The sequence below is a fragment of the Pezoporus occidentalis genome, unplaced genomic scaffold, assembly GCF_034315485.1.
Source record: "Pezoporus occidentalis ecotype Australia unplaced genomic scaffold, CSIRO_AGI_Poc_V1 ctg76, whole genome shotgun sequence".
Taxonomy (NCBI): Eukaryota; Metazoa; Chordata; class Aves; order Psittaciformes; family Psittacidae; genus Pezoporus; species Pezoporus occidentalis.
In genome coordinates, this window is record NW_026916115.1 from 1,421,629 (window position 1) to 1,434,940 (window position 13,312).

Sequence of the window (13,312 nt, forward strand, 5' to 3'; positions counted from 1 at the left end):
AGCTATGCCAAGAGATGCAGGCTCAGTTTCCCAGGATGTTTATTGCTGTTCTCGTCTTGACCCTCACCCCAGCACACTGGGATCGGTGAATCAGGGAGAAGCGTGGCTGATGCCCACATGATTCAACATGGCACAGAGATTCAGAGCCAGCTATGCGGGGTTGTTTGGTTTTGGGTTTGGTTTTTTTTTATGTGAATGAAGGAAATCCAGTAAGACAGGGCAACAGTGGGTGTCAGCACAGGAAGGCACTTGGGACGCACTGGGTTCTACAGCGACAAACTAACCGCCCTCCTCGCACTGGTATTGCCATTCGAGCCTCCTCCTTGCCGGCTTTTTTTTGTCCCCGCTCCCAGCCATGTGCTTACCCCTGCGCGACGGGGCATCACCGCAACACAGCCCAAGCCCCCCGCACCTCCGCCGCGGGGACGCGCCCGGGCGGCGGCCGCTCCGGCACCGCCATCTACCGACCGCCGCCGCCCTTCCCCGCAAGCCCCGGCCCCGGGCACTGCGTTCGGCTTCGCTTTTCCGCCTGCGATTGCGGGGAGACGAACCCCTCCTTTGCGTGCCCTACCCGCGGCGGGCTCTGAGGCAAGTATAAAGGCCGCCTCCCGTCCCGCAGTTACTGCATCCCTTCGCACAGCGCTTCTGCCACTGGAGCAGCCTCCGGCTCAGCCCAGGCAACCCAAAATCTCCCAGCTATGCACCCAAAGAACCACCAATGTTATTAAATGTATCCTCGGCCGAGCCCCAGGTTGTTCAGAAAGCCAGAGGCTGCTCCTTGTCTCGGGGATATCATCCCTGATGGAGCCCAGGCAGGGTATGGAGAGGGGAGACAGGCTCTCCTTCCATGACTGATAGTTCCAGGAGCTCAGATAGGCTGCATTCATCTTGGAAAGTTGCTTTTGGCATCCTGATTTGATTTTATTTTTTAAACAAGGCTTTAGCTATGCTGAGAGGGAAAAAAAAGAAATAGGATCAAATGAGAATCATCTACAGTGCTCTGGCCAAATTTCAAATCGGGACTGGGTAGCTGTGACTCAGAAGCATGTTTATAACCAGGCAGGAATGGAAGTTTGGGATTTTTTTCCAGGAACAAATTCATTACCTACTTGATTAGGAAGAGATGTTTTCCCCATTTGCAAAGGGAAGCTCTGCCAAGCGCCAAGCACCTCTGCAACAGGGAGGCAGAACCCCAGGCTGGTGCAGCTCACCCATGGACACCCAGGATTGCAGATGAAGAAGGTCCAAGCAGCTCCAGGGTGGCATCTCTGGAGGGAGGTACCACACAAGTCTCTGCCTGATGTTCATCTGTGCAAATGTTAGCAGCTGTGGCATGGGCCACAACAGCCCTGTTGGCATCTCTATTGCCAACAAAACCCCAGGCCAGGCACAACAGCCTTGGCTGTGCTGTAGAGACTGCACTGCCTTGCAGAGAGGAAACTCACTGAAGCCAGGGCAAGTGTTTCCTCTCTGCTGTCTGCTCATTCTTTTTGATAACAACCTTGCCCAACTCACGGTGCTCCTCACAAGGTGCCTGCCTCACCAGGACATGCCTTCCCCAGCGCTAACAGAGATGAGCTGAATCTCATTGCAAAACTGCCCGGGCACATTCTGACCACAGACCCAAAGGGCTGACTTCTCAGGGTCAGCACCATAATTTAATTACCGAGAAATTAGATGGCTGGAAGACTAGTGAAAGCCAGCAAACTCCACACTGAGCTATAACCTATACATCCAGATTTAAGCAACTAGCATTGCTCCACAACACTCCTCCTGGGTCATTTTGGCTGAAGCAGCCACACCAGGTGTCACACAGCAGAGGTGGCATTAAAATTTGAAACTGCTTTAAGCTGAAAGTGTAATTTGCCACATATTGCCATAAAACATGGCAAAAACACTGCTTGTTTTCATCACCAAAACCTGTAAGTCCAACATCCAGTCTTGGCATCTTTAAAATCAATGGGATAACAACCCTGTAAAGCTCTCTTCCCTGGGCTGGAGGAATAACCCTCTGGAAATGGGGATTTTGGTCACTATATCTCCCCTCCAGCAAGCTCTCACAAGCAGGAACACAGGTGACAGCAGTGCAGAAGCAGTGCCATAGCAGCTCCCACCCAGCCTTCCCCACCACAGCTCCTTCCCCAGACATAAGACACAGCACACCTTGCATTCCCACCCTAGAAGATCTCTTTTCCCAACCTCTCTTCAAGTGTTTGCCTAAAAGAATTCAGCTCAGAGCATCTTTGGCCCCGTTTTTTAAAATGCCTGCAAGCTCTCAGCTGCCAAGCAAAATGCAACGCAAACCTGAAGCAAAATGCCACACACACGAGTGTGGTTCCCAGAACATTCCACTCAAGGTTCCCAAACCCGCAACGTCTCATCACACCCCGGCAGGGCCCACCAGTCCCCAGCTTCTTTAGGGGTGAGAAGCCAGAGCTGACTGCATGCATTAGCCATGTTTTTCTTCAGGGAGCTTCAGGCAGAGAGAGCCTGGAGGAAAACCCATGAGCCACCATCCCTTTTCCTCCTCCCCTCACTGTTTTCATGCAGATGCTTTCCAGTGGCTGATCTGTTGTGACATCCATCTGCACAAGCAAAGGAGAAACACATTAAAGGTGTCTCCACAAGTCAGGCGGGATGCCAGAACAGGGATCAGGTGCGTATATAATCTGCTTCTTGTGCTCTCCCTGAGCACTCTTTGGCATGGGCCAGGCATGCCAAGATGCTGGCATCGCAGCCTGGTACCAGGTCCTGCTTGGGTGGCCCAAGACCCAGGGCTCACCACCACCCACAGTGCCCTGGGATCACAAACACCGCAAGATAAATTCCTCATGTTCCTCCTGAAGCCACCAGAAGTGCCCATATATACCACAGAGCCTTGAAGTTGGATATTCCCCCACACTGCATCGCTGTGGGACTGGAGCTACTGATAAAATAGAAGGATGATGTATCTTGAATCAGAGAGGGATTCAACAACCAAATGATCACAGGATGAAAGACCTGGGAGAGGTTTAAAAGACAGACAAGAAACCTCTGGCTCTGTGCATTTATGGGGACACAGAAGGGTTGTGCATCCAGCCCTGCAAAACTCACAGGAGCTGGTTTTGGTGCTTGGTCTCACTCTGCCACTGTAAAGCTCAGTGACAGAACTTACCCATCTCCCCACAGGCTGCTCAGGTGTTTGTACTCTCCAAAAAGTCCAAACCAAAACCAACAGCCACTTTTGCAGCTGCATACGTCACACAAAAAAAAGCACAAAGGGTTTGCTGACAGCTTAGGCAGAAGTAGGGCTGTCAGCAATCATCCTTAAACCACTGCAGTCAAGGGACAGCATCACTTTGTCCCACCGCTGGCTTGCAGTAATGCTATGCAGAAGGGAAGCATCCCCTGTCCTGCTGCTGCCTGTCCTCCTATCTCCTATCAGATCATCCCATGTTGGTGGGGTGATGATTGCAGTGCTCCTTGGGCCAGCTCACTCTGCCTTAGGCTGGGAGGCTTTGTGGCTCAGCTGAAGAGGCCTGAAATAGTCACCCATTAATAAATTGCCTGGAGTGCCCTGCTGCTTTATTTAGCCTTGCAAGTCGGGCTCTAATTAGCATTCACAGCCACATCCCAGCTGCTCCAGGCAGGCATGCAGCAATCCCACCTCTCAGAGAACAGCCATCCGCCTGCCCCTGCTTTTCCATTACATTAAAGCAGATTTCCATCTCTGCTTCCAACTCCCAAATCCCTCGACACAACATCTCCCCTCAGCTGAGCCATTGAGCAACCCAGCCCCACGCAAACCAAGAGCTAGCAACAGGTGAGATAACACCTCTCCATGCTCTTCCATCTCAGATGGGTCCAACTCTGGGCACTGCGCTTCCAGAGAGGCTGATCTAAGAGGATCCATAGGGGAAAAGTAGGGATATCTGAGAATGACCCTGCCGAAAAGATTGTGGCTGGGCAGCAAGGATAAGAGGAGACCAAAGAAGTGGGAGGGAGGCAGAAGCACAGGGCCAGGGTGACTATTCCTCTTCTTGCCACAAAAGCCCTGTGAGCGCAGGGCTCGGAGGGGCAGATCCTGCCACAGCCAAACACCAAGCTGCCAAGCCTTACACATGTGCAGGAACAAGGAGACTGAGCTTAGAAAAGACATCCTCATGGCCAGCCATAGACAGTCAACAGGACAAAGCTTTATTTTGGCCCACCAAAGGGTTGGAGAGGGATTTTTAAAAGCATTTTTTCAAACTCTGCACTACCCAAAGCAAAACAAATCCCTCACTTTTCTCCACCAGCATCCTCATGACCTCTCTGGAGCACCAATATTAGCTCCTGCCAAAGCCTGCGGGTGATTTTTCTCCTTTAGATATTTTCTTTACCTCCGCAAAAGGTAGGTCCATGCCCAACAACTATCCTGTTCTTTCTCTGATCCTCTGCCTGCCCTTCAAGACTCAAGTCAGACAAACACAACTATGGTACCAGTGAGCAGGATGACGAAAGAGCCTCTTGCCTTTGGGCTGCAAATACTCCCTGCAATAAAAAGAAAGCTGGACTAGAAACCCACCAACTCCATCCGCAATCTAATGAAGCCAAATTCACAGGCTCAGCTTTCTCAGAAGCAGCCTGCTAGCAAACAGGGTAGCTTCAATAAAATTAAATTGTCAGGACAAGAGCCAGGAGAAGATGGAGCTGTTGTAAATTTTTTCCTGCAGTTCTGAACTGGCACTGAGCAGCTGATGCTCAAGACAGCCAGAGAAGCCCCATCCCTGGCACACAGCCAGGAAGGAGATGCTGCTTGCATCTTCCAAACCTGTGAAAGAGAAAAGGCCAAAGAGCAAAACCTCTCTCTGAAAGCTACTCAGTGCTGGGAGGTGTGAAAAAACCACCTTCCTTGCTGCGGCAACAGGCAGTCATCAGCTCAACATCCTCTGTGAAGGCAAACACCCTCGCCCATCCCTGGGAAAGCTCAGCTGAACATGTCTTGTGCGATTCCTCAATGGGAAAAAGTTCATTGAAGAATTTTTTGGCTTATTTCCACTTGAGCAAACACACAGAGAAGACAGTTTCAGCACGTTACCTGCTGGTTTGCTGTCTCATAAGCTGCAGTGGGGAAAAAATTACCCCTGTGAAGCTCCTCTGATGACAAAAATAAAGGACTCGTGGTTTATTATCAGAGCTCACAAAGACAACACATGCTTCATTACAGCATCATCCACCACAGTGATGTGCCCCAAACTTGCAGGAAAGCTGCTTCCCACAAACAACCCTCACACAACTGATTAGCATCATCCATGATGGATGAGGCAAAACACTGGCGATTTCAGGTGTGTTTTGGGAAGGACGATGTCATATTGATCTCCTTCAACACCATGGTCCCCCACAGCTGGAGATAAGCATGAGCACATTTTCCCTGGTTAAAGCGTGAGAGCCTTGCTGGTGTACATAGACACAGCCCAAAACCAGCCAAGCAATGAAAGAGCAACATATATGGGTGACCCATGCACCTGTAACCCTGCACCAAAGGATCAGAGTGGAACTTCCCCACTGAGCATTCAAAAGGTAAGCGGAGACAAGAAATACATCTTTCCTCCATGCTTTTCAAAGAAAGATCTCTTGATGTTTCAAAGGCCACCTTAGGAAATCAAAAGCCACACTGAAAGCTGCTTTTGTACAGCTTTGGGGACAATCTCAACTTTTCACACAAAATTTTTTTCAGCTCTCAAGTAGTGCAAGCAGCCCAAGCCAGGGATTAACGTTTGTCATGCACAAACACAGCAAACACCTTTTGAACTAGGAGGGACCAACTGGCAAGTGCAGAAAAGCCTGTAACTCTTCAGAGCAGCTGAACTGAGATCAGGTCCCACACACACAGAAGAAATTTCCCTGTTGCTGCGTTCATTTGCACAGTTAGGTGGAAGTGCCATTTCCAAGGTACAAGTAAGTCTGCAGGAAGCAAGTCTCTCTGGGGACAGGTTGTGCACTAATCCTCACAGCTAAGTTTTCACCAAACATTCAAAAACCTTTCCCAAGTTTGAAGACTATATGGTCTGAAATGAAGAAAATGCCATTTTGGGCTTGCGCAATGAGGCATCATCTATGTTTTAAGATGTTAAACATTGAGTTAAATGAAAAGTAAGTTATAGTATGATTGGACTAAATACCTCCTGAGGTCCCTTTCATCCTGAATTATCTTCTCACCCTGACATCTCTTAAGTATATATAATACAAGGGAGTGGGTGTACTACACCTTAGAAACAATTAATAGAAAGTACATGAACCGCACACACTCGAGAGGCTGGAAAGCACCTCTCCCACAAACATCTCCTGGCCAGCAGACAGCCTCCCCACCAGAATTACATAGGGACAGCTGGGGGCTGCCTGGGAGAGGGGAATAGGTTGGATTATTCCCTGGGAGAGAAGGGACAAGGGTGCAAATGAGTACTGAATACAAGAAGTTTCACTGTGTGCATGCTGCACTGAATCACCCTCACAGTGTGAGAAGAGAAAACCAGGACTGGTATAGCAGAGGGTTGTGCTGCCATCCAGAGGGACTTCAGCAACCTGGAGAAACAGGCAGAACAGTATGAAGCTCAGCTTCGTGGGAAAGGCCAAGTCCTGCACTTGAGGAAGAACAACCCAGTACATGCTGGCTGGAAAGCAGCTTGGCAGACAAAGCCCTGCAGAGAGACATACACTCACTGGAACAACGCCAGCGAAGGTGACTAAAGGAGTAGAGCAACTGCCCTACAAAGATGCTGGGAGAACAGCAGCTGCTTGGCCTGGCTGAGCAGATCCTATCAGTGTGTATGAATACCTGACAGTGGGAAGGCAGAGCCAGACTTCTCTGTGGCATCCAGTGACTGGGCCAGAGGCAATGAGCACAAACTGCAATAAAAGAAACCCTAAGATATACATGGGAATAAAGTTTTTGACTGTGAGAGGAACAGAGTATTTGGGACAGGCTGCCCAGAGAGGTGGTGGCATTTCCATTCTTGGAGATAACCAAACCCATCTGGACACGGTCCTGGGCAGCTGCTTTCGGTGACTCTGCTTGAGGCTCTTTCCAACCCCATCACCTCCCAGCAATTCTGGGCTTCCAAGCTTATGGCCAGCCCCCAGGTCAAACTCTCTCTGAAGGCTGGTTTCTGGGAAGCACAACCAGCCCCAGCACAGTGCAAGGCTTTGACACAGCCAAGATGTGCTAACAAAGCTTCCTGACACCCACAGCTGAGACTCCAATGAGGAAAGCAGGAAAAAGGTATGCCAGGATTCAGTGACAAAATACGGGGCAGCAGTTCCCAAGCAGAGGCATCTGCTCGGAACCACCTTGTCCTGTATATTCAGCAACCAGCTCTGAACAAGCGCAGTTCCCCAAAAGAGTGGCCTCAGCTGTGTGGGAAGGCTGGGACTGACCATAACGGCTCAACCTCCCAGCAGCAATTGGGAGGCTTTGCAAAGTCACCTGCATTAATTCAGAAAGAGAATTCACCCAGGGTGTGCCAGAAACCCAGGCTTCAAGGAAGTTCAGGGAAAGATGCTGCTATTTTCATGCTGTTGCCAGGATATTCAGTGGAACTCAAGTTCACCCTGGGTCAGAAAACAATCTCTTCCCCAAGCATCCAAACCTTGGTTTGCAGTGTAAGGAAGAGGAGAGAGTACAGGGAGGCCAATCCAGAGCAGATCTCTCTGGGAGAGATGCTCAAGGCCAAGCTACCATAATAAATGCCGTATTTCAATGCTCCAGGTTTAGTAAATCCAAGGCCCTTTCTACCACCTGCCTTGCTATTCTTGTAGGGTAAAACATAAGCAGGGAAAATCATCTTAACTGACACACATTCATTAGGCTCTCAGAGAGGTTAATTGTTTCACCCTGGTTTGCAGAGGACTTGCATAGCAGACATGGTTATATCTCCCTGAAGGATGCTCCCAGGTACGGGATCCGTGGCTTCACTTGTCACAGACATCTCAGTGGCTTTGCAGGGCCACTGCAGCTCCTGCCAGCTGCCCTGACCTTCCTGCTCAGCTCCCAGCCACATGGCAGCAGATGTCTGGATGGAAGCCCAAGGCAGAGAAAGATGTGGATAAGCTGCCTCTGACAGTGACCAATACTGCAGAGGGGCTGGAGGAAGAAAGTCACTGACCTCCCAGGACAGTCAGGGACAAAGGCATGAGGAAGGGTAACAAGCACTGGATAGTAGTGCCAGAGCTGAGACCAGGACAGGATGCCAGGGCACCTTCTCCCTTCCCCAGCAGCAGCCCCAGAGGAAAAAGGGCTGCTGTTTCACAGGTCCCTCTCAGCATCAACACTGCAGCCAAGAACCAGCGCCCTCCTCCAGTCCCACACTGTGGCAGGACAGAATGGAGCAGGCCCCCATGGAGTCCACTTGGGTGGAGAGGAGCTGCTGCACAGGGTAGGGAGCAAGGCTTCTGCTTACAGCATGGCAGCAATACCCACTAACCGAACACCTCTCCCAAAACAGTAGCAGAGCTACTGACACCAGTGACAGCAACTCGGAGCCAGCCTGGGGCTTGTCCCTTTCCTGCAGACCTGAGGAGGGCTAACATGATGACCACTGGTCCAACCAGGGCTGCTGCTGTCAAAGCAGCCTCAGCCTGGGGGAATTTCCCAGGCAGCCTCACCAGCATGAGGGGCAAAAGAGGTAGCACCACTCTATGTGTGTTCCTGCCCTCTCCATCTCCGCAGCCAATCAAACCCAGATGCACTGGGGGAATATGCTGGGAAGCAGTGATGGAGCTGGCAGCACAGCACACACCAAGGGGGGCCTTTGTCTCAGTCAGCACCAAGGAAAATACAAATTATTAAAAAAAAAAAAAAAAAAAGCTTCATTTGTAATCTGGGATGCAGAATGTGCACATAACCAGACAGACTGCCAAGTTAGGAAAAGCCAAAGATCTGCTAGCAACACCCTATGCATTTTCAGTTTCTTCTGTTCTCTTACTTCTTCTAATAAAGCCGCACCAAGGCAGAGCTGCAGTGATGTTATGCTCCAGCCCAAAAGGCTCCCCATGGTCTGTGTTGCGGGTACAGATATGAACAAGCAGCAGAAAGCTCTCCTGTCCTGACACTCCATGGACCCCAGGCTCCCAAATGGGCTAAAGGGACCTCACTGCAGATCACACTGCACAACGGAGTCCTGGCAAAATCATAGCATTAAAACCATTAACTCTAATACACTACAAGACAGGAGGTCACTGTTAATGACCTGTAGGAGCACTGTCCTGTACTGTGGGCAGAGCGCATTGCTTCCCGCAGGACACTGAAACCTGCCACCCATCACCCAGGTACTCCAACACTGAATTACAGCATCCCACCTCCACAAAGCACCAAGACCCAGCTACTTTCTGTCTGGTATTCTCTGCTCCCTCAATCCCTGTCCAACATTTGGGAATCCAGATTTTCCATGCATCCTTGCTGTAGATACTCCAAAATGAGCGCACAGCTGTCATTCCCCGGATTGCACAAGCTAAACTCAACAAATATCCATGCACACATGGTTTTAAGCCATGCAAGGCAAGTTTGGGTCCTGTCTGCTGCAAACTCAGCTTGAGACTTTTCTGGGATGTTCCCTGGGTGGTTATGCCTGTCCCTACCATCAGCTAAGGAATCAGCTGCTCAGCCCACAGAAGCCACAGGAGGTTCCCTGTTTGCTTATTTTGACAAGGAGCTTTTCTTTTGAGCTCTCTCTCAGCCTGATGTAGTCCAAATGATGCTGCCACGTGTATGTGGCAAAGACACCAGTGATTCAACCATGACCACTCCACGCTGCCGCAGCACACCAGACCTTGAAGTGCAGCAGATACTTCCATATACCTCCACCACTGACCCCAATGTGTGAACAGTGGGAGGGAAGAACATCAGGCCAGCACTCTGGAAAACAGGTTTTAGTGTCTGCCTTGGGCTTAAGTCCCTTAGTCAAGAACAAGTTGTGCTGGTACACACACCCTTCACCATAAAGTCAAGCCTCCCACAGAGCCACTGTCCCACATGCACTTCTGCTCCCTGCCTCAGTTTCCCCTAAAATAAAGAACAGGGAAAGAAGCATTTTCCCCTCTCCTCTTTTTGTTCCATTGTAGTAAGGATAAAGCACATTTTACTTGTGCTCTTTTTTCACTGGTAAAAGGCAGCAGAGATGGAGGTTCAGTAAGGATCAGACCTGCTAACGCTAATACCGGTGAGCAAGAAAAAGCATTCACTTCTCTTCCCTCACTGCAACCCAGCAAAAGTGCAGCTGCACACGTAACTCTGGCTGCACACCAGGAATCTGCATCTGCAAGGACAAAACTACTTCAGGGGAACAGAGGTCTCTTACGCAGCAGTTCGGTCCTGCAAGATAAACACCGCTCAGAGCACCATGTTTAACCAATAACTCCCCAGGAGTACCATGGTGTAACTCATCAAGTTTTGGCAACAAGGGAAAAAAAAAAACCAAACCAAAAAAAATAACAGGAGAAAAAAGAAAACAACAACAAAAAAAGGCATCAGTTATTGTGGGGCTGCCCTGGCCCCCCAGGCCATCCCTCAAGGTCTGCTACCATGGCTCAAAGCCAAGCAGGAAACCCATTTTACAGGTTCCCCATATTCCATTTAATGCCCACTGCCACACTGGGGCATGAAAAAATACTACTGTCACTGCTCACCAAAAAGGATAGAGCCAGACCTCAAGGGCAAAAGCCGCTAAGGTGATTGACAGCATACAATATGGGCCCTTCTGAAAATTAAATCACAGGGAAATTTAATTATTACTAATAAAATTATAGATATGGAAATAAATTTGCTTTTTTTCTCCCCTACATGTTATCCAACTAGTCCCTGGGAGCATTCATGGAACCAGGGTTATTGGCTCTGCACGCTGGCCTGGACTTTGCACAGTTCTGGGAGAAATGTCACTGTTTGATGAGCCTGCTGTTAAAGCAGGAGCCTTAGCACGTGAGTTTTGCAAGCTAAAGGGGTACCAGGGCACCTAACTCTGGGACAGAGAGATACAGCCCTCTGGGGCTCAGCCTGCTGTGCCAATACTGTCAGCTCCCCAGAAAGGGACCTGGCAGCAACAGGCAGTAGGGCTCTTTGGTCCTCAGAGACACAAGGTCTGCAAAGCCCAAGGGCTGCCGTGTGTACTAGAACCCAGCTTTTCCCCAGCACTGGGAGCCTCCTGCAAACTGCCACCATCTCCACCTCCTGCAGCATGGCAACAAGGCTGTGGGCTTGGGTGTCTGCAAGAAGAGAGCCCCATGCCTAGACCCCAACAGCGATGAGCCCGGGCAGGTAAAGGGGTGCAGCCCATCCCAATTTCAGGTATACCTGCCTTAGACATGACTTCCTACGCAAATCCACAGAACTATTGTAGAGTGGGCTGAAATGCCCAAACCAGGCATTAAGAAACTGAGAAATGCAAAGATTGGACCCTACCAGCCTGGGGAAACAGGTTGGGATGGCAGCAGCCAGCATGGCCATCTGCATATTCCCACTGCGTTAAAGACAGAAATATTAGGCTTTGTGTTTGAATTACTGCTAGCTGGAGCAGATGAGGGTGGCAAAAGGGGCACATCCTACACAGTATGAGCAGGAAGGGCTCTGGCTTCATCTCCCTGCCACAAAATAGAGCTGTAGTCATCCAACCAGTTAATTAGCAAGCAGCCGTTCTAGGAGCTCTCTCCGCCAGCAACAATTAACGAGGCCATCCCTCTGCTTCCTGCCCGGCCATGATTTATTCATCTGGCATCCCTGGTGGGTCAGGAAAGATAACAAGGCACAGAGCACTTGCTGAGCCCATATGTCAATTTATTTCCCCTGTGCAAGGCTCCCCGAGTCACCAGCCAGGAGGTTCCCTGGGCACAAAGGGATGAGCACCAAGCTGAAAGGGCCAGGGAAAGCCAACTTCACTGATGGGCTGCCCTCCAAAAAAAGGCAGGAGCAGCCTCAGTGTTACGAGCAGTTTTATCACACAAGGCATCCCAAAAAAATCCTACCAGCTTCAAACAAGGGGAACACTGACCTGGATCTCACCAAAGCAACATGCCACATCTAATTTAATACAGGGGCTCCCACCTCCTTCAGGTGTTTTATAATACAATGAATATTCCCATAAAGTGTCCGAGGCAGGGAGCTGCAGACCAGTGATACTGGAGCAGGATGAGCTGCAGCAGCTTAGCTCAGGCAGTTCTGCTGAATAGACACAAGGGGGGGAACCATGTAATTTAAATTCAGGATTGAAACACATGGCTGCAGTCTTAGTTGCACGATGAATGTCGGACAGGGGAGAATAATCCAGGGCTTTGGAGAATCACGGAATGGTTTAGGTTGGAAGGGACCTTAAAAATCATCTTCTTTCAAGCCCCTTCCCACAGGCAAGGGCACCTTCCACTAGACCAGGGTGCTCAAACACTTGAGCAGTGGTCTGAACACTTCCAGGGACGGAGCATTCACATTAGATGCCTTGGAGCTGGCTTTTCTCACAGCACAAAGGCAAACTGCTGAGTTGGCTGCTCCACAGGGGTGATGCTGGCATGACACCCCCCCCCCCCCAACCATGTCCACCAGCCCCATGGAGGATAGGCAATGCTCCCACTCCCCCTGGCTGCCCACCTGGGCTGGGGGCTCTCCAGTACTTACTCCCACTCCTTCCTCCGTGCCTGCGGCGTGCTCTGCATCTTGTGCGCCTCATGCGCCTTGATAATGTCCCTCTGCTCAATCAACCCACCCCGCCGGCGCTTGATAACATCCGGGCTCACAGGGACATACTGCCCAAGCCCCAGGTCGAAGGGGCTGCCAGTCTCTGTGCTGGCATCAGTATCCCGGGACCGGGGGTCATAGAGGGCATCGAAGCTGGCGGCACGTGAGACCAGGGCCTCGGCCAGGCTCTCGGGCTCCAGCAGGTTGCAGGACTGGGTGGTTTGCATCAGGCCGAGCCGGTGCTTGCGCCACGTCTCCTCCTCGGGCAGGGCCAGGATGTAGCGGGGGGAGGCAGTGTCCAGCTCACCCCCCCTGCCCGGCGCTGGGGCGCTGACGGAGCATGTGCCGAATCCCAGCATCTTTGGTGCTGTTGCTGTTGTAGCTCATCACTCTGGAGGGGCACAAGATAGAGAAGGGAAGCTCAGGGCTTTGCTCCATTTGCCCCCCAATTCCCTCCCTTCCTCCCACATCAGCTGGAAGTCCCATTTATCCTGGGTTTGCTGGGCTCTCAAACCAGGCACAAGGGTGCACAATACTGCATCCCCAAGGCTAGGGCATGACCCAGCGCCTCCTGACTTACTGCTTTCCTCCTCCTTCCCAATCTGGGTGCTCTTCACCTCTTGAACCTGCAGCTCTCTG

The 13,312-nt window shown here is 50.8% G+C and overlaps 1 protein-coding gene across 1 annotated transcript in view; it reads right to left on the bottom strand.

Moving 5' to 3' along the window:
- The window catches only part of CACNA1E (calcium voltage-gated channel subunit alpha1 E), a 141,469-nt gene that overhangs the window by 101,361 nt on the left and 26,796 nt on the right, over positions 1–13,312 (bottom strand). The window contains exon 2 of the mRNA XM_062602329.1: positions 12,614–13,064. Within this exon, the coding sequence (XP_062458313.1) occupies positions 12,614–13,032 (419 nt within the window). The 5' untranslated portion in view covers positions 13,033–13,064. The remainder of the gene's footprint in view (positions 1–12,613; positions 13,065–13,312) is intronic.